The sequence below is a fragment of the Balaenoptera physalus genome (genome assembly GCF_965194825.1).
Source record: "Balaenoptera physalus genome assembly, chromosome: 9".
NCBI lineage: Eukaryota > Metazoa > Chordata > Mammalia > Artiodactyla > Balaenopteridae > Balaenoptera > Balaenoptera physalus.
Genome location: NC_138888.1, coordinates 65,053,569 through 65,081,234, shown reverse-complemented (window position 1 = coordinate 65,081,234; position 27,666 = coordinate 65,053,569). Strand labels below are relative to the sequence as shown.

The following is a 27,666-nucleotide window of genomic DNA, read 5'->3' as shown; positions in this document are numbered from 1 at the left end:
TGCGCCCTTATATTCGTTGCAGCATTATTTACAATTTCCTTAGTATGAGAGCAACTCAAGTGTCCTTCAGTAGGTTAAAAGATAAGGAAGATGTCACACACACACACACACACACACACACACACACACACACACAATGGAATATTACTGAGCTGTAAAAAAGAATGAAATCTTGCTTTTTGAGACAACATGGATGAACCTAGATGGTATTATCCTAAGCAAAATAAGTCAGAGAAAGACAAAAACCCTATGATTTCACTTTTATGTAGAATCTAAAAAAAACAAAACAAATGAACAAACATAAAACAGAAACAGAGTCACAGATACAGAGAACAAACAAGTGGTTGCCAGAGGAAAGGGGTACAGGTCATTGCGTGAAATAGATGATGGAGCTCAAGAGGTGAAAACTTTAAATTACCAAATGAGTCTCGGGAGTGAAATGTACAGAGTGGGAAATATAGTTAGTAATAATGTAATAGCTTTGTATGGTGACATATGGACACTAGACATCATATTGATCATTTTGTGATGTATAGAAATATTGAATCACTATATTGTGCACCAGGAACTTACATGGTGTTGTAGATCAATCATACTTTAAAAAAAAAACCCAAACAGACAACCTCATATAAAAAGATATCAGATTTGTGGTTACCAGACTGGGGTTAGGTGGAGGGGCAATTGGATGATGGGGATCTAAAGGTACAAATTTTTGGTTAAAAAATAAATAAGTACTAGGGATATAATGTACAAAATGATTAATATAATTGACACTGCTGTATGTTATATACGACAGTTGTTAAGAGAGGAAATCCCAGGAGTTCTCATCACAAGGAAATTTTTTTCTCTTTAATTTTATATCTATATAAGATGGTTGATGTTCACTAAACTTATTGTGGTAATCATTTCATGATGTATGTAAGTCAAATCATTATGCTTTCCACCTCAAACTTGTACGGTGCTGTATGTCAATTATATCTCAATAAAATAGGGAAGTAAAGAATCAACATGAAATACAATTTACAAAACTTCCTACTATTTTCCTATCTGGTAGAACATAGTTATATCATATCCCATATGCAAATTAATCCTGTTTTTACTCCAGTGCAGTGTAGAAGAATTTAGTGCATAAATATTTGTGTTTCAGGGTATATCCTTGTTATGGATTACCAAAGATGAAATTACTGGCTATATCATTATACTTTCAAACATGGTACTATGTACATAACTTAACCTTGTAAAACTAACTTTTAAAAAAATCTTTGCAAATCTATTTGTTGAAAAATTGATTTTTATTTTAAGTAAAATATCTTTCATTACTTTTGACATTCAGCCTTTTTAAAATATATTTATTACATAAAATTCCTTTTTCATGAATTCTCTCATATCCTTTTTTCATTTATGTATTATCTCAAATTTTTCCTTAATTGCTTGACTAAACTCTATGTATTAAACTCACTAACCCTTCCTCTATTGCAAATATTTCTTCAGTTTATCTTTTAATGTTTACAATACTTTCAACATTCAGTTTTATATTTTTATTTTGCCAGTATGTTAACTGTATCCTTCATGATTACTTCCAATGACTTTAAAAGTAGAAAGTTTTAATATTTTCTGTTTTTTATGGCTTGATATTTTATATTTAAATTTTTAATTAATCTATACTGTATTTTTGCATGTATTATAAAGATAGAATCTTAGCTGATATTTTAAAATTAGCTGACCATTTGTGCAAGATAATTGGTCGATTAATCTATTCTTTCCTCATTGTTTTCCATGTTTTCTTTATCATATATTCCTTTATGTAAACTAATTCCTTCGTGTAAATTTCCTCCCAAAACTTGTTTGATTTCTGCTTGTCTGTTCATGAACATTGTAATTATTTTTTTTAATTAGGATAAGATCTCTTCAGAGTTTTTATTAAAATTGTATTATAAGTTTACTGAAGTTTGGAAACAATTAGATATCTATATAATTTGTATTTTGATCCAGAAATAGTGCATGACTTTTAATGTATTTATGGCTTTCAGGAATTTTGTAGTTGATTTCATGTAGCTCTCATATATTTTTTGTTCATTTTCTTACTGAGTACCTTATATTTGAATACTAGTATACGTTTTTAAATTATACTTCTAATTATTTAATACTGCTATACAAGAAAACTATGTCATTTTGTTTGTTTCTAGCCACCTTATTGAATTTTCGTGTTAATTTAGAAGTTTCTCTTCATTCTTTTGAAATTACTAGCTATACAATCATATTATCCATAAAAATGATAATTTTGTTTCTTTCCCCATATTTTCACTTCTATTATTTAACTTCTATTTTTGATAAGTTGTACTGGTTAGAACTTCCAAAGACATGAAAATTATAACATTTTTACTAGAAATTCTTTTTTTACCCCTGATTTTACTAGTGTTTTATATTTAGTATGAGTTAGCTATGCTTTTGCTAACTTATTTTATTTTACATTTTAAAGCTAGTAATAAGGTTTACTCAAAATTGCCTAAAATATCAGAATTATTCCTCACTTGACCAGATAGTGATTCTCTGAATACTATATGAGAATAATAATAATAATTATAGCATTTCAAAATGTCAAATATGTTCCCCAGATTACCATTTCTTTCAGAAATTGATTCGTTATTTCTAATCAAAACTGTAAAATGGTTAGATAAAGCAATTGATGGATAATTTCAGTTTAAAAAATATTGATTTCCTCTCTATTAGAGTTATGAGCACCTACTCTGCCCTACAACTCTTTTTTTAAAAAAATTTATTTATTTAATTAATTTATTATTTTTGGCTGGGTTGGGTCTTCGTTGCTGCGTGGGGCTTTTCTCTAGTTGCGGCAGCAGGGCCACTATTTGTTGCGGTGCGCGGGCTTCTCATTGCAGTGGCCTCTCTTGTTGTGGAACATGGGCTCCAGGTGTGCGGGCTTCAGTAGTTGTGGCTCACAGGCTCTAGAGTGCAGGCTCAGTAGTTGTGGCTCACGGGCTTAGCTGCTCCGCGGCATGTGGGATCTTCCCGGACCAGGGCTCGAACCCGTGTCCTCTGCATTTGCAGGTGGATTCTTAACCACTGCACCACCAGGGAAGCCCCCTACAACTCTTATAACAGATGTTTGAGAATAAGAAACATGTCTCAACCTTTGAGTATATCACCTTTGGCAAGTCATTTCACCTGTCTGTATCAGTATGTCATTGAATAGCACATATCTGTTTATTTAAAGAATGTGTGGGAAGTTTGGCTGGCAGTCAGTACCTTTGTGAACTTGAGCAAATTACTTCATTTCCCCCAGTTTTTTTACCTCATTTGTTTATAAAGGTTTTAAGATGGGTTATCTGTACTATCTTTTTCACTCAAACATCCTGTCACTTTATAGCAAATTCTGTTAGAAATCAGGTATACGTATGTGGAAAGATATATAATAAAAAACTCAAGAGTCAGTGCAGTACAGTGGAAATACCAGAAGTTTTGGCTCCGATTATTCTATTTCAAGATTTTGGTGCTACCTTACTATCTGTGTGACATTAGGTAAATTACTTTACAACCCCGAGTTGCATTGGTGTCAATAGGAAATACTAAAATTCATTATCTGTCATGGTTGTGATGAGAACTGGGTAACAAAGAGTCTTGTACTATGTGAATCTGTATCTTTTGGAGTACTAACAGGAAACAGATGGCACACTTGAAATAGGTTAATTCTAGAATGATTTATTTACAGAGCTACTAATTATAAAGGTGTGGGTGTATGGTAATCACAAAGACTGTTGCAGTAATCTTGGGTATATTAGCAAACAAACTATTACCACACTTAGGCCCAGGAGGAATAAGGGAGGAAGAAGTTTGGGGAGCCTGAGGGATACAGTCATGTATAATCTTGTCCTAGAGAGAAGCAGTGACCGTTTGTGGATGAACACAGCCTAAGACAGAAATAACCTCATTAAAAAGGGTATAAGGTTGGTTCACTGACTAATCTAATCTGGGCTCCAGAATTTTAACACTAATAGGAACTGCATTGTCTAGGTATCTTCATATAAACATATCCAGAGAAGTCTCTTCATACTGAAACTTAATGACAGTAGCAACTTTGTCTAGAGTAACTGAGCCCATAAGCCAAAGGAAAGTGTTATACAATGTACAGTGTGGTAAGGTAAGATCTATAATAGGCATAACAGAGGTTCTGACTTTTCCAAATTCCCCTCACATAAGACTTGTAATATTCATTCAACAGTGTGATATGGTCCAATCTGGGTTCTGATCTTTCTCAAGTTTCTCTTGCCCAAGTCTGCCTGACCTAGCTTCAGCCTCCTTAATGTAATGGTCTCAGTCTTTTTCTGTTTTTCTTCCTCAATGTATAATCTTTAAGTACTGGATTTTTATCAATTGATTTCTACAGAAAGCTGTGCTTCACTTTAATATGTTTTGTAAACTGCTGTCTAGGAGTAGTTTCCAGCTGTTCTCTGCCCTTCTAAGACCTTTGTGTCTGCTGGCAGCTGCTTTCTCTTCATAGAATTACTGTTTTCTTCTTTACTTTGGTGATGCAAGAGGGGTTTTTAAGCCCCTTGTTTTTAAGAGTTACTTCCTGCTTGGAGTCAGAACTGGTTCTCCTGTTGCAGGGAAATGTGGATGTCATGACACGTGCTTGGGTAGCAGTAGCTGAAAGCACTTTTCTTTAATTACTTTATGCCCTACCTGTCAAGAAATTAACAAGGGAGGATGGTATGATGAAAATTTCAACCCTGGGCTCTTGTTGGTTTGTCCATGTTCTAGCCATGCAATTTGGAAAAGTTATGTAAATTTTTTCTCTCATTTATTGATACGAAAATGAAATAGTACACTGTTATACTTATTTTTATGAGGTTCAAATGTAATAATGTATGTGGTGTGATTTGCAAACTATAAAGTGGAAGGGATTATTACTATCCGGAAAAATGCATATTCTTGAGCCTTTGGAAACAACACAGTATGCTATGTGAATTAGTATAGACTTTGTCTTCATATTTTCCCACCTGACTAGCCAAATGAAAAAGACATTTATTTCTCATGGAAATCTCAAGAGATATTAACCAATCTTCCTTGAGTATATTTAATATAATTCTAAGAATTAATAGGCAACATTGGAGTAATCACAAATACAAGTCTGCACAAATCAAATCATAATCATCTTCATTTTACACTGATAAAGTTTCCAGGAGTAAAGTGTGTACCCTTGCTATTCATGACTTGCTTGAATAGTTTTCAAGCCCTCATATAATTTTTCCTTGAGTTATAAAGTTTCAAAATTATGTTGACTTGAAAAAGGAAATTGTATGACCTTCATTAAAGGCAATGACTATTATTAGTTTATTAATGCTGGAATTACTCCATACTGTTCATATGAATCAGCCTACTGCGTGGTTGTTTGGGTCTTTAAATGTTTATGTGAGTTAAAATTTTATTAGGGGATGTTATTTTGCTTATATTTCTTCTTTTGTAAACCAAATCATAATAATTACATTATCATTGCATAATGTTATATCTTCATTATTACTAATTAGATTCTGTACTATTTTTCAATGTGCAGAAAAGAGGATTTTAGAAAGGAAAATAAGGATATTAAATCAATACTTCAAAATACTAACATTTCTTCCACAGTTTTAGAATGTTAGAGTAATTATCTCACTTTATTTTCTCTATTTCAGTCAGAACACTTAAATATATTTGTGACTATTTGCACATTTTCCCACAGTGGTCACATATTTTTGTTGTTTTATTGCTCCCATCTGCTTTTTTGAAGTATTTACTGACATTCATTGAGTGTTCACGAAATGTCTGGTAGTTGACGCCAGGTGGTGTACAAAGTCACAAAAAGGTAATTTCTCTTGTGGGTATCACCTTCCAAAAAAAGAGAGCAGATGTAAATGCATACCCAAATAACTAAACAAGACACTCTTGTATGGTAATAAGTGCTGTAATAAGAAAACTGGAATTTGGGATCAGGAGTGGCTAGGATAGAAACAGGAGGGAGAGCTGCTTTATATGAGATGGCCATGGAAGATCTCTTTCAGGAGGTAACCTTTGAGCTGGGACCTTAATTGTTAGAAAAGACCAGGTTTTTGAAGAACTAGAACAAGGACATTTTAAGCAGAATATGTAAAGTCCCCGATGAGAGAATGAGCTTGGCAAGGAAGGTCTGTTTGGTTGGAGTTTGGTGAACGGTTAGACAAGCAGGGAGAGGCCAAATCCAGCCATGTATTGTGGGCTAAGACAATAAATTTAAATTGTATTCTAATTGCAATGGGAAGACATTGGAGAGATTTAATCAGAGGAGTGGCATGGTTTGATTTACATTTTTGAAAGTTTGCCCGACTAGCATGTAGAAAATGAGCCACGTGTAAACCCATGATGGAAACTGGGAAATGAGTTAGGAGGCTGTTGCAGTATTCCTGTTGAGAGAAGACGGTAATGAACACGGTGGTTGCGTGTTCAATGAAAATGGTCAGATTTGGCATATACGTGAGAAGTACAGGCACGAGGTCCTTCTGGTGGGTTGGATGTGAGAGGTGACCAAAGAGAGGAATTAATTTTGCCTTTTATACTTTATATTGCCTAGGTGTGCTCATCTAGGAACCATTGACCATGAATGAGGAAATCTAAAAGGAGAAGTGGCTTGGGGGTAGGGTAAGTTTGAGGCTGAGGTTGAGTGAAGATTTCTGTTTTGAACTTACTGATTTTGAGATGCATATTGGGCATGCAAGTAGAGATGCTGAATAGCCATTTAGGTATTAATGGCTAATAGGTATATTATTCGAGAATATGGATTATGCATCCTAATGGAAGAGACCAAGTTTGTTCAATTAATGATTAGAAAGAGAGTTAATATTCAGAATAGTCAAATTTATTCTTCCATAAGAATATAACCATTTTTTAAGCTTTTAAAAAATGTATTTTATTGAAGTCTAGTTGATTTACAATGTTGTGTTAATTTCTGCTGTAAAGCAAAGTGATTCAGTTATACATACATATGTATATATTCTTTTTCATATTCTTTTCCATTATGGTTTATTACAGGATATTGAATATTGTTCCCTGTGCTATAGAGTAGGACCTTGTTTTTTATCCGTTCTATATATAATAGTTTGCATCTGCTAGTCCCAAACCCCCAATCCATCCCTCCCCCACACACCCCCTCTCTTGGCAACCACAAGTCTGTTCTCTATGTCTGTGAGTCTGTTTCTGTATCCTAGATAATTTCATTTGTGTCATGTGTTAGATTCCACATTTAACTGATATCATATGGCAAATGTCTTTCTCTTTCTGACTTCATTTAGTGTGATAATCTCTAGGTCCATGCATGTTGGTACAAATGGCATTATTTCATTCTTTTCTATGGCTGAGAAGTATTCCATTGTGTTTATATATATGTGTGTGTGTGTGTGTGTGTGTGTGTGTGTATGTGTATGTATGTATATATATAGATAGATAGATATACATACACACACACAGACACACACCACATCTTGTTTATCTGTTCATCTGTTGATGGATATTTAGGTTGATTCTATGCCTTGGCTATCGTAAATACTGCTGTTATGAACATAGGGGTGCATGTGTCTTTTCGAATTATGGTTTTGTCTGGATATATGCCCAGGAGTGGGATTGCTGGATCATATGGAAACTCTAGTATTTTTGAAGAGCCTCCATACTGTTTTCCATAGTGGCTGTACCAATTTACATTCCCACCAACTGTGTAGGGGGGGGGGGTTCCCTTTTCTCCATACTCTCTCCAGCATTTATTATTTATAGACTTTCTAATGATGGCCATTCTGACCTGTGTGAGGTGGTACCTCATTGTAGTTTTGATTTGCATTTCTCTAATAATTAGCGATAATGAGCATCTTTTCATGTGCCTCTTGGCCATCTGTATGTCTTCTTTGGAGAAATGTCTCTTTAGATCTTCCACCCATTTTTTATAAGGTTGTTTGTTTTTTTGTCATTGAGTTGTATGAGCTGTATGTGTATTTTGGAAATTAAGCCCTTGTCAGTCACATCGTTTGCAAATATTTTCTCCCAGTCCATAGGTTGTCTTTTCATTTTTTTATGGTTTCCTTTGTTGTGCAAAAGCTTATAAGTTTCATTAGGTTCCACTTGTTTTTTTCTACTTTTCTATTTCCTTGGTGGACTGACCTAAGAAAACATTGGTACAATTTATGTCAGATGGTGTTTTGCCTATGTTCTCTTTTAGGAGTTTTATGTTGTCATGCCTTATATTTAAGTCTTTAAGCCATTTTAAGTTTATTTTTGTGTTGGTGTGAGGGGATGTTCTAACTTCATTGATTTACACGTGGCTGTCCAACTTTCCCAACACCACTTGCTGAAGAGGCTGTCTTTTCCCCATTGTATATTTTTGACTCCTTTGTCAAAGATTAATTGACCGTAGGTGTGTGGGTTTATTTCTGGGCTCTCTATTCTGTTTCATTGATCCATATGTCTGTTTTTGTGTCTTGCTGTTTTGATTACTGTACCTTTGTAGTATTGTCTGAAGTCTGGGAGGGCTGTGCCTCCTACTTTGTTCTTTTTCCTCAGGATTACTTTGGCAACTCTCGGTATTTTATGGTTCCATATAAATTTTAGGATTATTTGTTCTAGTTGTGTGAAAAATGTCATGGGTAATTTGATAGGGATCACATTAAATCTGTATATTGCTTTGGGTAGTATGGCCATTTTAACAATATCTTCGAATCCAAGAGCATAGGATATCTTTCCATTTCTCTGAATCATTTCAGTTTCCTTTATTAATGTTTTATAGTTCTCAGCATATAAGTCTTTCACCTCCTTGGTCAGGTTTATTCCTAAGTATTTTATTTTTTGATGTGATTTTAAAAGGGATTTTTTTTAACATTTCCTGTCTGATATTTGTTAGTGTAAAGAAATGCAACTGATTTCTTTATGTTAATATTGTATCCTGCTACCTTGCTGAATTGGTTTATCAGTTCTAGTAGTTTTTGTGTGGAGTCTTTAGGGTTTTCTATATATATAGTATCATGTCATCTGCATATAAATACACGATTTCCTCCTCCTTACCAACTTGGATACACTTTATTTCTTTTTCTTGTCTGACTGCTGTGGCTAGGACTTCCAATACTATGTTGAATAGAAGAGGTGAGAGTGGGCATCCTTGTCTTGTTCTAGGTTTTAGCAGGAAGGTTTTCAGCTTTTCACCATTGAGTATTATATTGGCGTGGTTTTGTCATAAATAGCTTTTATTATGTTGAGATATGTTCCCTCTATGCCCACATTCATAAATGTGTTTTATCATGAATGGATATTGACTTTTATCAAATCCTTTTCCTGCATCTATTGAGATGATCATGTCATTTTTGTCTTTTCTTTTGTTGGTATGGTGTATCACATTGATTTGTGTATGTTGAACCATCCTTGTGACCCTGGGATGAATCCAATTTGGTCGTGATGTGTGATCTTTTGTATGTGTCATTGGGTTCAGTTTGCTAATATTTTGTTGAGAATTTTTGCATTTATATTTATCAAAGATATTGGCCTGTAATTTTCTTTTTTGGTAGTGTCTTTATCTGGTTTTGGTATCAGTGTGATGGTGACTTCATAGAATGTCTTTGGGAGTGTTCCCTCCTCTTCAGTCTTTTGGAAGAGTTTGAGAAGGATTGGTAAAAGTTCTTCTTTGTATGTTTAGTAGAATTCGCCTGTGAAGCCATCTGGTCCTGGACTTTTGTTTGTAGGGAGTTCTTTAAATTACAGATGCTATTTCACTTCTAGTGATCGGTCTGTGCAAATTATATCTTCTTGATTCAGTTTTGGTGGGCTGTATGTTTCTAGAAATTTGTCCATTTCTTCTAGGTTGTCCAATTTGTTGGCATATAATTGTTCATAGTATCCTCTTAGGGTTTTTTGTATTTCTGCGGTATCGGTTGTGATTTCTCCTCTTTCAGTGTTTGTTTTGTTTACTTGGGTCCTCTTTCTTTTCTTCTTTGTGAGCCTGGCCAGAGGTTTGTCAATATTGTTTACCCTTTCAAAGAACCACCTCTTGGTTTTACTGACTTTTTTCCATTTTTAAAAAAAATCTCTAGTTTATTTATTTCCTGTATGATCTTTATCATTTCCTTGCTTCTGCTGACTTTAGGTTTTGTTTGTTCTTCTTTTTCTAATTCTTTCAGGTGATAGGTAATGTTGTTTACTTGAGATTTTTCTTGTTTCTTCAAAAAGGCCTGTATTACTATGAACTTCCCTCTAGGAACTGTTTTGCTGTATTCCACAGATTTTGTATGGTTGTATTTTCATTGTCATTTGTCTCAAGGTATTTTTTAAATTTGCTCTTTGATTTCATCGTTGACCCATTGGTTTTTTTAGTAGCATGTCGTTTAGTCTCCATGTAATCATTTTCTTGTTTCTTTTTCTGTGGTTGATTTCTAGTTTCATGCTGTTGTGGTCAGAAAAGATGCTTGAAATAATCTCTTTACTCTTAAATTAGTTGAAGCTTGTTTTGTGCCCTAGTATTTGGTCAGTCCTAGAGAATGTTCCATGTGTGCTTGAAAAGAAGGTGTATTCTGGGGTTTTTTTGGTTGTAATGTTCTGAAAATATCAATTAAGTTTAACTGTTCTATTATATCATTTAGGATCTTTGTTGCCTTATTGATTTTCTGTCCAGAAGATCTGTCCATTGGTGTGAGTAGGGTGTTAAAGTCTCCTACTATTATTGTATTCCCATCAACTTCTCCCTTTATGTCTGTCAGTATTTGTTTTATGTATTTAGGTGCTCCTATATTGGGTACATATTTGTTGATGAGTGTAATATCTTCTTTTTGTATTGATTCTTTTATCATTATATAGTGTCCTTCTATATCTTTCTTTATAGCCTTTGTTTTAAAGTCGATTTTTTCTGATATGAGTATTGCCATCTGCTTTCTTGTCATTTCCATTTGCATGAAATATCTTTTTCCATCCTCTCACTTTCAGTCTAAGTGTGTCCTTTGCCCTAAAGTGGGTCTCTTGTAGGCAGCATAGTGTAGGCTTTTTTTTTTTTTTTAATCCAATCTGCCACTTTGTCTTTTGATTGGAGCATTTAGTCTATTGACATTTAAGGTAATTATTGATAGATATGTATTTATTGCCATTTTAAATCTTGTTTTCCCATTGATTTTGTATTCTTCTTTGTTCCTTTCTTTTTCTTTTTGTTTTTCCTTTTGAGGTTTGATGATTTTCTTTTGCAGTATGCTTATATTCTCTTCTTTTTGGTTTCTGTGACTCTATTTTAAGTTTTTGATTTGTGATTACCTGTTTTTCAAGTATGTTAACCCCTTTGTATATCTACTTACTTTACACTGATAGTCATGTAGGCTCAAACACATTCTGAAAAAAAAAAAAATTCTACGTTTTCTTACTCTTCTCCCCACATTTTATGATTTTGGTTTCCTCTTTTACATCTTCATGTTTATCCTTTTGCTGTTCATTGTGGTTATCATTTCTTTCACAGAATTTTTTTTTTTTTTAATCTGTGTACTGGCTTATTTAAATGATTTACTTTCCAGTTGTGATTTTCTCTTTCTTATAGATTCTTGCTTCTTTTCTATTTGGAGAAGACCTTTCAATATTTCCTTTAGGATAGGTTTAGTGTTGCTGTACTCTTTTAGTTTTTGCTTGTCTGTGAAATTGTTTCTCTCTTTTTCTATTCTAAGTGATAATCTTGCTGGGTAGAGTATCCTAGCTTGCAGATTTTTCCCTTTCAGGACTTTGAATATATCTTGCCACTCCCTTCTTGCCTGCAAAGTTTCTGTAGAGAAATCAGCTAATAGCCTTATGGGAGTTCCCTTGTAATTAACTCTTTGTTTTTCTCTTACTGCCTTTAGAATCCTCTCTTTATCTTTAAAGAAGATAACCATTTTGATGAATGATTTGAAACTATGCCATATGATAAAAAGGTAAAAGTCCCAGAGAGATTTATCTTTGAGAGGAGAATATAAGAGACATTAAAACACTTTTCTATTTGTATAGTGTTTTACTGTTTCTATGCTTTATTTCATTGACATTTGGGAATAGCATAGAGTAAGTGTTGTTATCCTCTCCTAGAGATGAGGAAACTGATGTTCACTGGTCTGTGTCCCTTGTTCAAGGTCATAGAACTAATAAAAAAATGAAGGCAGGATTAGAATGTAAATCTTTCCAGCCTTGAACTTGCTGCTTGGTCACTGTATTAGATTATTTTCTGAGACTGCCATAACAAATACCACAAACTACGTGGCTTAAACAATAGAAATTCATTCACTCCCAAGTCTGGAGGCCAACAGTCCAAAATCAGGGGTCCATACTCCTTCAGAAGGCTCTAAGGGAGAATCAAGCCTTCCTTGCCTCTTCCAGCTTCTAGTAGCTTCATATATTCTTTGACTTATGGCCAAATAACTCTCAGCTCTGCCTCTGTCTTTACATGGGCACATTCTGTTCTCTCTTTATGTGGCTCTTCTGTGTGTTTCTGATAAGGACACTTGTCATGGGATTTAGGGCCCATCTGGACAATCCAGATAATTTTGTCTTGATCCTTAATTATGCCTGCAAAGGCCATTTTTCAAATCAGGTCGCATGCAAAGGTTTCCAGGGTTAGGAAGTGGACAGATCTTTTGGGGCACCGACTAGTGTCATTTACACAAGGCATTCATTGAGTATTTAAAGGATAATGTATGCAGGATGGGCCACTAAATAGAAGGTAGACAGAATCAATGTACAGTTTTATTATTTTCTTTATTAGTTCAGCAAATACTTGTTGAGAATCTACAGTATGCCAAGAACTCTGGTTGTACAGGAAAGATTGTGGTAAGGAAAAAAAAACACAAAACAGTGTCCGCCTGTTCATACATGAACGTTTTCAAGTTTCCTTACATGATCTCCAGCTTTGCATTTCAGTGCAGTTGTATAACATGGTAACTATTATGGCTTCTATTCACCAAAATACAGCTAACTTATGAACATTTAAGTTTGAATTATAGAATTTAATGTTGAATGTGACCTTGGAAGGCATTTCTTTCCTCCACCTGTTTAAGAATTTGTTCTACGGTATTATTCAACCATGAGAAACAAGGACACCCTGCCATTTGTGACGACGGGTAGACCTTGAGCATATTATGCTAAGTGAGATAAGTCAGACACAGAAGAAAAAGTACTATATAATATCATTTATATGTGGAATATAAAAAAGCCAAATTCATAAAAACATAAAGTAACATAGTGGTTACCAGGGGATTGGGGATGGGGGGAATAGGATAGATGTTGTTTAAGTGTACAAACTTGCAATGAGTAATAAATATGCCCTAGAGATCTAGTGCACAATACAGTGGATATAGAAACAATACTGTATTATAATCATCAAATTGCTAAGAAACTAGAACTTAATGATTTCAACCACTAAAAAGAAAGGATCATTATATAATGTGACAGAGGTGCTAATTATTTCTACAGTGGTAACCATATTACAGTATATTAATGTAACAGATTAACATGTTGTACATCTTATATTTGCACAATGTTATATGTCAAACACGTTTCAGTTTAAAAAATTTGTTCCGTGGTATTTTTGACAAGTAAGAGGGAACTGAGAGTTGGGTAAAAATGAGGAAGTTAGACTACATATTTCTAAGATCTCTTTTTAATCCTTAAATTTATTTGCTTAATCATTAGTAAAATTTATTATAATGAGCTTCTTCACAGCCCAAATCAAAATTTTAATTTATTAGTGATACATTTAATATCTATTTTTATTACTAATCTAGAGGAAGGAAGGAAGATGGGAAAGAAGGAGGAGAGGGAGGGAGGAAAGGAAAGATATCTGAAGCAAATATACCAAACTGAAAACTGTTAAGTCTAGGTGTTGAGTTCTTGGACTTATTTTAATAGTTTTTCATATCATTAAAATATTTTATCATAAATTTAACAGTAAAATTAGAATATATACTCTTTGGGGTTAAATCATTTTTACTAAAATACTGTATAGTATGTTATTACATAGAAGGCCAAAACTACTAGAAATTATCTTTGAAATGACTCTAATTCCATAAATAAATTTATCTTTATTATTTTTTAGAGATATACCTTCCTTTCAATTATTCTTAGTAAATGTGATTACTTTTGTGTTTTGCCTGCTGCCTAACAGGGAAAGTCTTTGAGTCTAAACATTTTATTTATTACTGTGTTTTAAAGAACGATAGGTTCAGAAAGGGAGAGGACAGATCTGCTGGTTTATACTTTTCATTAATCTGGTAAATAATACTATTCTTTCACCTAATGTGAGGGTCTTAGGATTTGGTTGAACCAGAGGCTAATGGATATCATGTGACAGTTGTAAGCAGTAGTATTTCTGAAATGCAATAAATTTTGGAAAGATCAAACATACTCATATTCAAATGTAAGTATTTAATTTTGTTCCAAAGTCTATATAGTTGACGTTGGTGATGGTCTTCTATGTATGATAATAAGCACGTTCCTCTTACTATGATATTCTTTCCTGTGGGTATGTGGCTGAGGTTACATCGTGAGATTTGATGGCGCTACTAATAATTCTTGCTTCATTTCCTCTCACTCCATTACTCTAATTTGGTTTCTTTCCATAAGTGAATTATGTTCTGGATCTATATACATCTGCATTTAGGATACCGTTTTGTTTAGGAATGTTGTAAAGTGATCCCAAATAGTTTGGAGGCAACATGATACCAAATTTAAAATTTAAATTTTATAAAATCTGGTTACCAAAAACAGTTACCTAAAAGTAGTTCAGCTTTTGTTATAATTGTCCCTGTCAATGGAACAGAGCACCCTTCTTTAGCAGAGAGTTATCATATGTTCTGTTTAGGTTAACTTGCGTATTTTCTGCCCTGTTCTGCTCTACATGCTGCCCTGTTAAGAGGCAGTAAGGAAGGGAAGGGGTGGCGCTACAAAAGAAGGGGGCTCTTTCTCCTGGCGTGGTGTTTATTTTAAAACTAATCCAGAACTGCATGGATCGTTCTGATATTTTTACTTGGAATCTGAAGTTTTAAACTTACTCTGCTCCTCTAAACCATTAGCAGACTAAAACCTGTTGTCTGTTTATTTTTTTAAGTTTTATGTGGGTAGTATATAAACTTAATATCAAATTTGTTGCAGTTTTTTAAAAAACATGATGCTCATTTTTCTTGTTAATTTTATGTAATGAATTCATTCATAAGTCTATATTTGGTTGTTGAAATAACAAATACTACTGGTAAAGCAGTTTTAAAATGATTTAACACATATGTTAATACATTGTTAGTATGTTTCACTTTCATCCTGCATTACTTTCTTTATGTTTGTGAGAAAATCCAAAAGAAGATTGTTGGCATTGAAGGGCAAAATGTCTAATTGGCATGCACAGTGAAAGTTTTCCTAGCTTTTCCCCTTCCTTTTATTTTTCCTCCTTGAGTCTTTCATTATTGATAAAATGTTATTAAACCTTTTGTTTAAGATCTCTTACCTGAAAGCAGACTTGTAAGAAATCCTTTTAAATATAAATAGATGGATGGATAGGTAGATACAGATACATATCATATATACATATTTTTGTAGTAGATTTACGTGCCCAGTAAATATGGTTGATGAAAGAGTTCCCGGCAATCCATAAAAGAACAGGCCAGGGGGATCCTCATTAATCTTCTAATAGTTTCTGCTGTCGTCTCTCTCTAAAGTTCCTTGCCTTGTAAAGTATTTGTGGTAGAGCAACAGCACTTTGGCTTTCTACTAAGCAATGCCTTCCAGCCAGATCTCAACAAAAGCCAAGTCTCCCTCTCAAATAGTTTCAGCCTCAGCTGTGTTATTGGCTGGGGTTCTGAACCATGAAAGGGAGATGCTATTTGTTTAACAGTGCTTCACAATACAAACAAGCTGAGAAAATACAACTCCTCTGGTCTTCTTTTGTGTCTCCTAATAGTAATATAGTTTTACTCTTAGTGACTGCAAAATGACTTTGCAAACAGATGTTCGGCTTTACTTTGTTAAGTTTGTAAGCATTTCTTTAAATACTGTACCTTAACATAACTGTGTTTAGAGTTATCAGATAAAGAGACTCTCTCATTGGTTACATTAAAAATAACATGTCAACAATCTGTAAAATGAGTTCCACATTAAGCCACAGACGTGAGTGGCTGTATATTAAAATTTAATAAGCAAGATAATTTCTTACTGGCTTTTAATGTGTTTTCTTTTTATACTATTAGCCAATAAACATCTTCAATTCCAAGATTAGGTTTATAGGGTAATCTTCCTTGAAAAAGGATGGCATATCTAAGTAGCACCATAAATTTTTTCTCGAAACCTGATAGGAATTGTGCTATGCAAAACTTTATTTATAATATTCTAAGCCTATTAAAGAAATGACTGTTTTATAAAAGAGAAAATAATGGGACTAATCTAGCACAGTACCTCAGTTACTTTATATGGTTTGTATATACTCTGGAAAGCTACGGATGATTATTTGTAATATTATCCATTTAGAAAGAAGATCAACTTGAAGCATATTACCATTCTCTTAATTAAAAAAAAAAATCCTTTCATTTGAGCAAAACCACCACCTAAAACTGGTGGTAATATAGGAAGATTTACATATATGAATGTATGCCTTCACAAAATTTCACATTTTTTTTTTTTTTTGATTTAGAATTCAAGTACCCAGAAGAGAAAAATGTATAGGGCAACAGCCATCCTTGAAAAAAGGAAGCTATAAAATTTAAACATAACAACCAACCATAAAGTATTAAATACTATCAATTAGCTCTCAGAAAAAATAACCAAAGACATTAAAAATCTAATGCAAATCGAAATGGTCGATGCTTGGTTTTAAGACTCGTGTAGGACACACTGATTTGTCTTCTCAAAGTGTGATCTCCCAACTGGCAGCATCAGCATCACCTGGGAATGTGTTAGAGATGCAAATTCTTCAGCCCCATCCTAGGCCTACTGAATCCAAAACTTGGGGGCAGGGTCCCCAATAAGATGAATTTTACAAACCTCCAGTTGATTCTGATATACACTAATGTTTGAGAACCACTGCTTCATGCAGCATGCAAAATTGGCAAAAACTAATTCAGAGCCGAAATCAGTGCAGTCTTCCTAACTTGTAAATCCAGAGGAAGTACAAGCCAAACTTTGGTCACTTGATAAAATGAAGATAGGGATCTCTTGCTTCATTATTCCTCTCATAATTTTCAAGCAAGCATGATCTTTGGGAAGTCATTTGAAGAAAAGATTTGCTGATCAAAGACAAGGTGTTATTTTGAAAATCTCTCTAAGAGGATGTGTGACTCCAGAACACCAAAGTATACTCCAAGCAGATCACTTTAGTAGTGTTTGTGGGGAATTTCCTTATAGAATTAGATCTGGATCATTGTTGTTTCATATATATTGTTGACCTAAAACAAATAGACTGCCAGGTGTTTCTCTAGCAAAGATGAGTTGATTCAGGATTGGCAGAGAATTGCAATTTGGGGTCTGCAACCATGGTGAGCCACGTGCAAATCCCAGCATGGCAAAGAAAGGAGAATGCCTTTTCAGAGGGGCATTACAGTAAACCAAGGGTTGGGAGGGTTACAGTAAACAAAGAGTCCATGGCTTTTCATTGACTGAGACCTTGCCAGGAAAGGAGTCTTCTTCCTGCTATCTTCATAGGGTGTGAGAGCTCCCCCTTCTGGTCTCCTGACCCTATTTAATTGAGATTTCTGTTTATTAATGTTCTACAATATCTAACTTCCCTCACTCCCAAGCCAAGTGTTCATAGCAAGCTGTTACCACTGTAGAAATGCATCCGCCTCTCCCAACCTCTCCACTCAGTTTATAATTCTAGTAAAACAGCTATGACATAAGAAGCAGAGTATCAAATTTTAATCACACTTGTAGGGACTTTGTTGGGATATAGTGGGAGTACATTGAGCCAGAGGTATACTTTGAGAAAACTTACTTATTGCTACCTATGTTTCTGGTAGACAACAAACTGTACTGTAATCTAGTAGGAAGTACATTAAAAAATCAATTAAGTTATCTTACTCTGTAGGTGTACATTTAAATATTTTCTGTTCTACTAGTGACTAAATGTTACTATTAATGGCCATCTAACAGAGTATGTTATTTATAAACCTTGGAAAGGCAAAATACTTAATTTCTTCGTATCTCAGTTTTCTCATCTATGAATTGGGGGTAAACGTATCCCTAAAAATGTATTCCCTAAAACTGGGGTAATCTTGAACAATAAATGAGATTTTAAAATATATAACACTTAAAATAATGACTGGCAAATAACAAGCACTCACTTAATATTAACTACTGTTGTTATTATTTTTATGTCACCATTTCATAATCAATTTCTGAAATCAGGAATTTAAAAAATATCCTATTTATTGTTAGGCTCATTTTGCAATATATACAAATATCAAACCACTATGTTGTGTACCTGAAACTAATATAATGTTATATGCCAATTATACCACAAAAACAAATAAATAAATAATAAAATAAAATTAATTGAAAATATCCTATTGTGGTTGATACTGAGTATTGTTAAAAAGTCCTTTTTAAATATTAGGGAATAGAATTTTTATTTTAAAGAGAGATTTAAATACTAAAATTCATTTATAGGTTGTAGAATAATTGTTGTGTTGGACATCTGCATCACTAGTTATTAATTTGCTGTGTTTTCTAAGATTGTCCCATCGCATGCCAAAACAGAGCTTGGAATAGCAATAGTTAAAGGAATACTGCACAAAAATATTCATTTCTCAAGAGACGCAAGCCACACACCTACTGTACGTTTTTGGAATGTGCTTTAAGTCACTCTTTGAAAGGAGTATAATAAAGTGCACATCAGGAATGGGAATGAGTCCATTCTCACCATCTGTTCCTAATTTTTTTGAGCTGAAGACTCTGTATTATTAAACCACTGTGTAAAATGTTAAAATGGCATTAGAAATCTGAGTTAAATCCAGAAGAGTTCAGAGAACTTAAGGTTATTTGAAAAGATATTGATGGCTGCATTGCAGTGATGAGTAAAAATAGCCAGCCCCTTATTCTCAGGTAACCCTGAACTTCATTTTCTAAACTTCCCACAAGTTGAAAGTTCTTCCAAATATATTGTTATCCCAATTGCATATATATTTAATTTCTATATAAACATATACAGTTCTGCACCCTGCTTCCTTTACCCCCATTTTAGCTAATAAGAATTTTAGTATATCCTCTAGCCCCCAAATTATTAAATTCTGAGAGCTCACCTGATCCCATGACAGATCTTTGGTGACTTTCTGAAGCCCTCACAATTTCAGACTGTTTTTTCCACAAATAGTAAGTAATTTGACTTACTTTCCCCAGGGAATGTGGACAATATTTATTGTGGTGTCCTTCACAACTCCTAGAAACTTGTATAAAAACTGGCTGGGTTGAACTCTGGTCCTAGGCACATATAGGTTTCTAGTGAGATTTGAAACGTTGCAAAGGACTTTTTGGCTCCAAAATATCTCCATCCTTAGTCCTGCTAATGTACTAGAAATTCCCTCCATCATTCAGTACTCTATATTTGGATTAAAATACATTGTTAAAAATTAAACGTACTCTTTTAGATACAAGCCACATTTATTCAGCATTTATACTCAGACAAGGATTGCAGTAAGTGGGTTTCTATGACTGTAAATGCTTCAGCATGTGAAAGGAACTTCATTTTCTTTGCCCCAATCAAGTGGGTCAAAGGGGCATTCAAGTATGTGGGTTTATTTTTACTTCTCTCCGAGGTATTATCACCCACTCTTAAATAGTTCTCTACCTTTCCTTTAAAGGAGCTATCAAAGAACAATTTTTAAAAAACATTTTTGGCTGTGTTGGGTCTTCGTTGCTGCGTGCGGGCTTTCTCTAGTTGAAGTGAGCGGGGGCTACTCTTCATTGCGGTGCGTGGGCTTCTCATTGCGGTGCCTTTCTTGTTGCGGAGCAGGGGCTCTAGGTGCGTGGGCCTCAGTAGTTGTGGCACGTGGGCTCAGTAGTTGTGGCTTGCGGGCTCTAGAGCACAGGCTCAGTAGTTGTGGCGCACGGGCTTAGTTGCTCTGTAGCATGTGGGATCTTCCTGGACCAGGGCTCGAACCCGTGTCCCCTGCATTGGCAGGCAGATTCTTAACCACTGCACCACCAGGGAAGCCCAAAGAACAATTTTTTTTTTTTTTTTTTTTAAACCCCACATTTGTTTATTTATTTATTTATTTTTGGCTGTGTTGGGTCTTCGTTTCTGTGCGCAGGCTTTCTCCAGTTGTGGCAAGCGGGGGCCACTCTTCATCGCAGTGCGCGGGCCTCTCACTGTCGCGGCCTCTCTTGTTGTGGAGCACAGGCTCCAGACGCGCAGGCTCAGTAGGTGTGGTTCACGGGCCTAGTTGCTCCGCGGCATGTGGGATCTTCCCAGACCAGGGCTCGAACCCGTGTCCCCTGCATTAGCAGGCGGATTCTCAACCACTGCGCCACCAGGGAAGCCCCAAAGAACAATTTTAAGAAAAGAATATCTTAATTGTTTTTTAAAGGAAGTAGCCATGTACTATAATAGCATTTTTCTCATATTATAGCAATGTTCAGGTATATCTAGGTCTCCGTATTTATTTATCCCAGGATGCCCTGCTCATTTTCTTAGGAGATAAAGGGCCAGTTAATTAATTTACTCATAAGATGTTCTTGGAAACATTTCACTGCCTGATTGGGTGGCAAAGGTCTGTCTCAAAACTCTCCCTGGGAAATTAGGCTAATTACTTGATCCCATTATTTTATGAGCTCGTATCACATTGGTTCCTAAAGAATATTGATGTCTTAGCCTCTTTTGACTGAGGTTATACTTCTCTCTTATTTTAACTTGATTCATTTCCCATGGACTGAACTCTGAATACTTTTTTGCTCACAATCTCCTTCAATTTTCTGAAGTCTCCTAGGATGACCTGAATCTCTTCTGTTAAGTTCACTGTCTTTGCTTTGCACTGATGTTACTGCTTTGCCACCACATTCCTGTCACTGAAGAACCATTTTCTCTCACACCCTTCAATCTTAGGAGCTTGGCACTTAGAATTGTCTTAATTATCTGTGCCCATTTCCAGGGTCGTCTCCATGAAGCTTCCACTGTGCCTGGTATTCTGCACAATCTTGCTTTCCGTCTTTGATTCCACTTCCACCCTAGCGCAATTATCCTTTTTGCCCTCTTACCATGTTACAGCCCATGTGTTTTTGACTCCCAGGCTGAAATCAAACAAACACTGAACATATATATCCCTGTGTTCATAGATATGGGACCTCCCTTTCCTCTTAGTAGAGTGTTTCTGTATTTTTTGTTTTCTTCATCTGCAAACTCCTATCTTAGTACAGGAACCATTATCTTCTCTTCATCCTATTTCACACCATTGCACAATCTATCCAGTATTTCATTCTACCTTAGTGTCACTCTATGATAAGGACGATAATAAAAATTAATGATAATAATGATGACTAACACCATTGAGTTTGTTCATGGGCAATGCATTTAGTGTTTTGCATTTATTATCATGTTTACTTCTCATAACAACCCTATGATGATATTATCTCTATCAATCATGAGAAAAATGGAAGAACAATTTGTGAGGCAAGATTAACATTGATCTGGGCAAGAACAATAGAAGAAAGAGAAATAACTCTCTAAACTTGATCTTCCATTAACCTTCTGCTACGACTGCTGGTCAGTACAGCTGCTGTCTGTCCATTGTTACCTCCCTCCTTTCCTCTGCACTTTACCCAGAGACCCTCCCAGGCACTGACTCTCAACCTTAGCGTAGAAGAAATGCTCAGATATTCTCAGAATGATTTTCCTCTCAAAAATGGATGGGATATATTTCTGTTGTTTGTCTACCCAAATCTACCATTAGTCCTTACAGAGGGACATTATTCTTGATTTTTATTTTTCATAGAGTATAGTGAGGAGGAGGACATTAGAAATAAGGTCCTCTATTCTTTTTGTCATCGTTAATAACAATAGCATTTTAATAAAACCTTCACTATGTTGTGTACTTGGTTTAGGAATAGAGGAGGGGAGAAGACAGGAAATTATTTTCTATCATGTTATGACTCAGAAGATATAAAGGCCTTTGTTAGGAAAATGGTTGAAAAAGAGCCTTGCCAGGTAAACACTTGGGTTTCTTAAAAGAAAAAAAGAGAGGGAGAGGGAGAGAAAGCAATGATATAAAGGTATTCAAGTTTGAGAACTATCCCCAGGGAAGTACACTGAAGGAGGACCAGGTTTCTCTGTCAGTCCCTCGGTGACCAACCTGCTTGAGCCAAATTATGAAAACTGGGGCTGGTGGCTCAGAGTCTGTTCTGACTGCAAAGCTGTTTAGGGGAGACATATACCAAACATGTTAGTTTTCTTCTGCACACTTTTCCCCATAAACACAAAGTTGCATCAGTTGATTAGTTCCCATGGTATCATGACTCAACTTACATGAGTACACAAATATTTTCTAGGCAGGAGTGGCTAACATTTACTGAGTACTTAATCTAACTGCCCTTTACAAGCATGATTTTATGTAACTGACCTAACCAACCTTATAGGATAGGTATTTTTGTCCCTCTTTTTTTTTATTTTTATTTTTTAATTAATTTATATTGGAGTAGAGTTGATTTACAATGTTGTGTTAGTTTCTGCTGAACAGCAAAGTGAATCAGTTATACATATACATATATCCACTCTTTTTTAGATTCTTTTCCCATTTAGGTCATTACAGAGTATTGAGTAGAGTTTCCTGTGCTGTACAGCAGATTCTTATGAGTTATCTATTTTGTATATAGTATTGTGTATATGTCAACCCCAATCTCCCAATTTATCCCTCCCCTCTTTCCCCATTGATAACCATAAGTTTGTTTTCTACATCTGTGACTCTATTACTGTTTTGTAAATAAGTTCATTTGTACCATTTTTTTAGATTCTACATAAAAGCGATATCATATGATATTTGTCTTTCTCTGTCTGACTTCACCCAGTATGACAATCTCTAGGTCCATCCATGTTTCTGCAAATGGCATTATTTCATTCTTTTTTATGGCAGAACATTCCATTGTGTATATGTACCACATCTTCTTTATCCATTCCTCCATCGATGGACATTTTGGTTGCTTCCATGTCCTGGCTATTGTAAACAGTGCTGCAGTGAACATTGGGGTGTATGTATCTTTCCGAATTATGGTTTTCTCTGGATATATGCCCAGGAGTGGGATTGCTGGATCGTATGGTTGTCCCTCTTTTAATGATGAAGAAACTTCATTTAGAGAGTTTCAATAATTTGTCTAAAGTCACATTTAGAGGGTGGCAGAATGTATCCCCAAGTCTTCTTTATTCAAAACACCTATGCTCTTAGTTACCCTACCAGTAGCTCTCCAGTTTTTTCTGTCATCACAGCACAGTTCTGAGTACTAGAATTTTTGACAGTACACTTGAAGTGGTTAAAAGACTCAAAAGAACACTAAACAGGTTAGCAATAATGACAGTGCAATCACTGTGACAGCATAACAATGTCTCCCAGTGTCTATAAAAACAATCCACTGTTCTCTAGCACAGGCCACTGTTGGAGCTGGACTGTTTACTGCCCATCTAAACAAGCACAGTAATATACTCACCAGGGAGAGTTCTCACACATCCCGCTTGACCTGTGCTTATTCTCTGTCACCTGCTTAACATTAAACTCTGCTTGACTCTTACAGAGCGCGTCTTATGCCCAGCTCTGAACCACAGTAAAGGATTCTCAGTGCAGTGTTCACTCTTTAGGCACTGTTTAACATTCTCTATATTCTGTTTTAGCAAAAATTAAATTGTATACATCGAGCAAAATATACTGGTGCCTTAGTGCCTCAAAGTACATTTCATTCCAGTGGCAGACACAGACTAAGTGTGAGTTTGGATGAGCAGAGAGGGGTCATGGAAGACTTGATAGAAGCAGTGACCTTGGATCTGGACCATGAAGAATAAGTAGGATTTTACCAAGTGAGGGAGGAAGGAAAGGCATTCCATAGAAAAGGGGCAGCTGTGACAAAGGGCCATAGGAGACAACATGCGTGCATTATTTGGGATTGCTGAGTGGGTTATATTGGGTAGAGCTAGAATTGCAAGTTAGAGAGAAGTAGGAAAAGAGACTGAAAGGCTAGGTAACAGGTACATCATAAACACGGTTGTAATAAAACTTTGAAACTGGAACACTTTTAAGAGTAGATGGGGGTGCTATAAATAATGACACCAAAACAACAGATTCAAACTAGGACTTCCCTAAACAACACAGGATAAATGGTCACCCTAATAATAACCATGGTATGCTAAGGAAGTAATTGAGATATTTAATCACAAGCACATTTCTAGGAAGGATGATTCTCGTGGTAGAGTGGAAAGAGTTATTAGCGAAGAGCTGGGAATGACAGACCCATTAAAAGCCATTTTCAGTGAAACATGAGTTCTGGGGACTCTCCATTTCTGTCTCCACCTGAAGTTCCACACCTTTCCCCAAGCCTTCTTTGATCTTCTTGCTGGGTTCTTTGAAGGGCCCAACCACTCTCTAGAACTATCTTCTTCATTTACATTCTGAACCAAATGAAAAAAATAGATAATAACAAGTAGATGGGAGCCAAAATATCACCTTTATTACTGATAAAGTCTGGGTTGAAAAATGTGGCTTATGTCTGTAGGCAAGTGTGCTGCTTAATATCAAATTCCAAACCATTGGCAGCTGTGGGCTGGGGCAAGGTCCCTCTACAACCTGGGGCAGAGCCTAGTGTTGAGAGAGCAAGCCCACTCCAGATGGGAAGGTCATTCCCGAAAGAGAAGAAGGGAAATGTTAAACTCAAATTTTCCAATGAGAAAGGCATTGCATTCCCCTGGGATGGGAAGATTAAAGAGGCAGAGAGAGGACAGGAGTGGAAAACAACTGTTACCTCCTAACACTTTTTACCCTGAAAAGTTCTATCTGGACTCATATACTTTCCATTCATTTGTTAGACGTTGGATTATATATATTTATATATTCACTACATTGTTCTATAGTAATTCGTATCATATTTTTACACACTTCTCTATATGCTTATTTGTTGTCCCCAAATACAGTAGAAGTTTTCTTACCCAGTATCCACTGAGTATAACTGCTGTATTAACAGGTGCTCACATCCGTCTACAAATGACACTGACCGCTGTCCAAGGCGTAGTGAATATTCATTGCTTGTAGGCCTCTCTCTAGTGCACCTGTGCACTTCGGCTCCCATGAGGTGCTCGTATGCTTAACAAGAGTCAGTTGAATTTGTTCTCAAACATGCTTATAACAGTTATAACTAAAATTGTAATTATGTATAATTACATATTGCATATATAATTTGTAGTACATAAATATTACATATTTATATTTTACATATAAAATTGTAGTCATATATAATTACTATTTCATATATAATTACAAATATATCATAATTACATAAATGATATGTATATCATATCATGTCAATTACATATATAATCATATATATGTAATTATTTAATTATTAAGTGTGACAAGAGTTGGACTCTGAAAACTAAGTCCAGTGCTTTGGAAGGACTCAATATGTGTTCACCAGAGGAAGATATCCTTAAGTTTATATATAAGTAAGACCATATATAAGTATGACCATAATAACTGATTAGAAAAAGAAAAGCAATACTGGAAGGTTTTTTTACACATAGATCGTCACTCTACTTCACTCTACTTCAAAGAAACAAAGAGTAGAAATTATAAAGAATATATTCCAATCATGAGACCCATATTTTTAAAAGTTCTTACCTGAAAAGGTTGGTGAATGAGTGATCATTTGTATATGTTAAGTTAAAATAAAATGTTTAGTTTATGTATTTTTGTTATTTATAATCCCTGATTTAGCTATGTTTCACTACTATAGATTTAGGCCCATTGACAGCAGGGACAATGTTTAATAATCGTTTGTATTCCCACTAAGGTAATCTTGTGGTTTTAATATATATTGTTGGAGGTGGCAGTGAGATTTGAAGAACAGGAAGGAATCTTAGACACTGTATCATTTAGTGCACTGATGGGTGAACTCAGAGTAAGAGAGGTGCTTTGGTCATTGTCACACACATAGTTAACATATGTTAATGTTTAACAAAGGATGAATGATAGGATATTTTTGTCCACAGTTAGTGTTGGTATTCCAGTATGCTTAAAAATACAATTAAAAATAAAAATATTCTTCTGTATCATCTTCTTCCTTTCTCTAACTTTAACCTGAATGCTCTTTCTGTTATTTTGAACTCTCACAGCCCTTCATATAGTTCATGTGCTCATTTTCGCCAGAATAACGATTTCCTGACATTTCTTGCTCAATTATCACAAGGGATTAAATTTTAAAGGATAACATTCTGGCAAAAATGCAGGCTCACCTCTGAAAAAAAAAAATTTTGTTTCCCAAACAGGAAAATATGTGAATCTTGTATGGGCTTTAAATGCACATACAAGTTTACATAACATATTTTGCATTCATTCGCAATATTTATTGGGGGGGTGGGGAGTAATGCACCATATGTATCCCTCTGGAGAGGAAAAGCATCACTATCACTCTGAAGAGGAGCATTACCTATGAAAAGAACTTGTGATAATATGGCTAAGAAATTGGTGGGAGTATAGTCACAAATCTGCTCTGTCTTAAATTATTCACAGATGAGAATGACTGTGGAAGAAAGACATAGCCTTTCATCCCAACTGGTTAGAGAATCTTCTCAAGTTACATATGGTGATTGTACAACCTGAACATTGCTATAATATGAGAAAAAATGCAATTGTATTCTGCTACTTCTTTTAAAAAACACTTCATTAAGATATTTTCTTAAGATTGTTCTTTGATAACTCCTTTAAAGGAAATGTAGAGAACTATTTAAGAGTGTGTGATCATATATAGGAGGAAAATAAAAATAAAGGTGCAGAATTTTACATATGGGAAGTATGTGTATATAAGCCACATAAAACATATTCAAAAGTAATAAATATTGGAATTAGATAAACCATAGTACCAAAATAGTTGTATTTGAGTGGGGCTGTCAGTGATTTTTCTTCTGTTTTCTGCATGTTTTTGTTTTGTTTTATATTATTTTTACATTTAAACACTATATAAATATTTATTAGCCTGAGTGGAAAAAATGCCAGCTTAGGCTATTTCCCCACATCAGAACAGAGTGATCTGGCAAACTTTATAGCTTTAGCCTGTCAGAAAAGCTTTTGACATTAAGCACTAATATTATCCAGTGTTTCTGCTTGTGAACTAGTATGTTCCCCTGTTCATTGTAGGTGTTATAATCTGTTCTAGGTTTGTGGAGCATTCATTAAAGGGTGTTTCTGCTCTGGTCCTGTCACTAACTAACCTTGGGGCTACAAAACTTCATAGTCTCAGTTGTTCATTTATAGAGTGATTTAAGTAGACTAGATTACCTAAGACCCACTCCAGTGCTAACATTATTTAATTATATTCTTGGACAATAGTTACTGTAGATTCCTCAAATAGTATTAGTATATTTCTCTAGAATATTCCTCAAATAATTGTTAATTTTCAATTTGAATATCTCCAGTGAAAGGAAAATTTGAGTTTGCCTATAATATTTATAGTGTTTAA

At 35.0% G+C, this 27,666-nt stretch overlaps 1 protein-coding gene across 9 annotated transcripts in view; it reads left to right on the top strand.

The window, feature by feature from the left end:
* LOC309667148 (uncharacterized protein) overlaps window positions 1-27,666 on the top strand; it is a 116,763-nt gene that overhangs the window by 45,651 nt on the left and 43,446 nt on the right. The window contains exon 2 of one of the 9 annotated variants that reach the window (XM_082475475.1): window positions 6,599-6,666. The exons of 7 other annotated variants lie outside the window; for them this stretch is intronic. In XM_082475475.1, coding sequence (XP_082331601.1) covers window positions 6,629-6,666 — 38 coding nt within the window. In that variant the 5' untranslated portion in view covers window positions 6,599-6,628. Of the gene's footprint in view, window positions 1-120; window positions 6,667-27,666 lie in introns of those variants that run through there. One more of the 9 variants, XM_082475476.1, reaches the window with a different exon arrangement.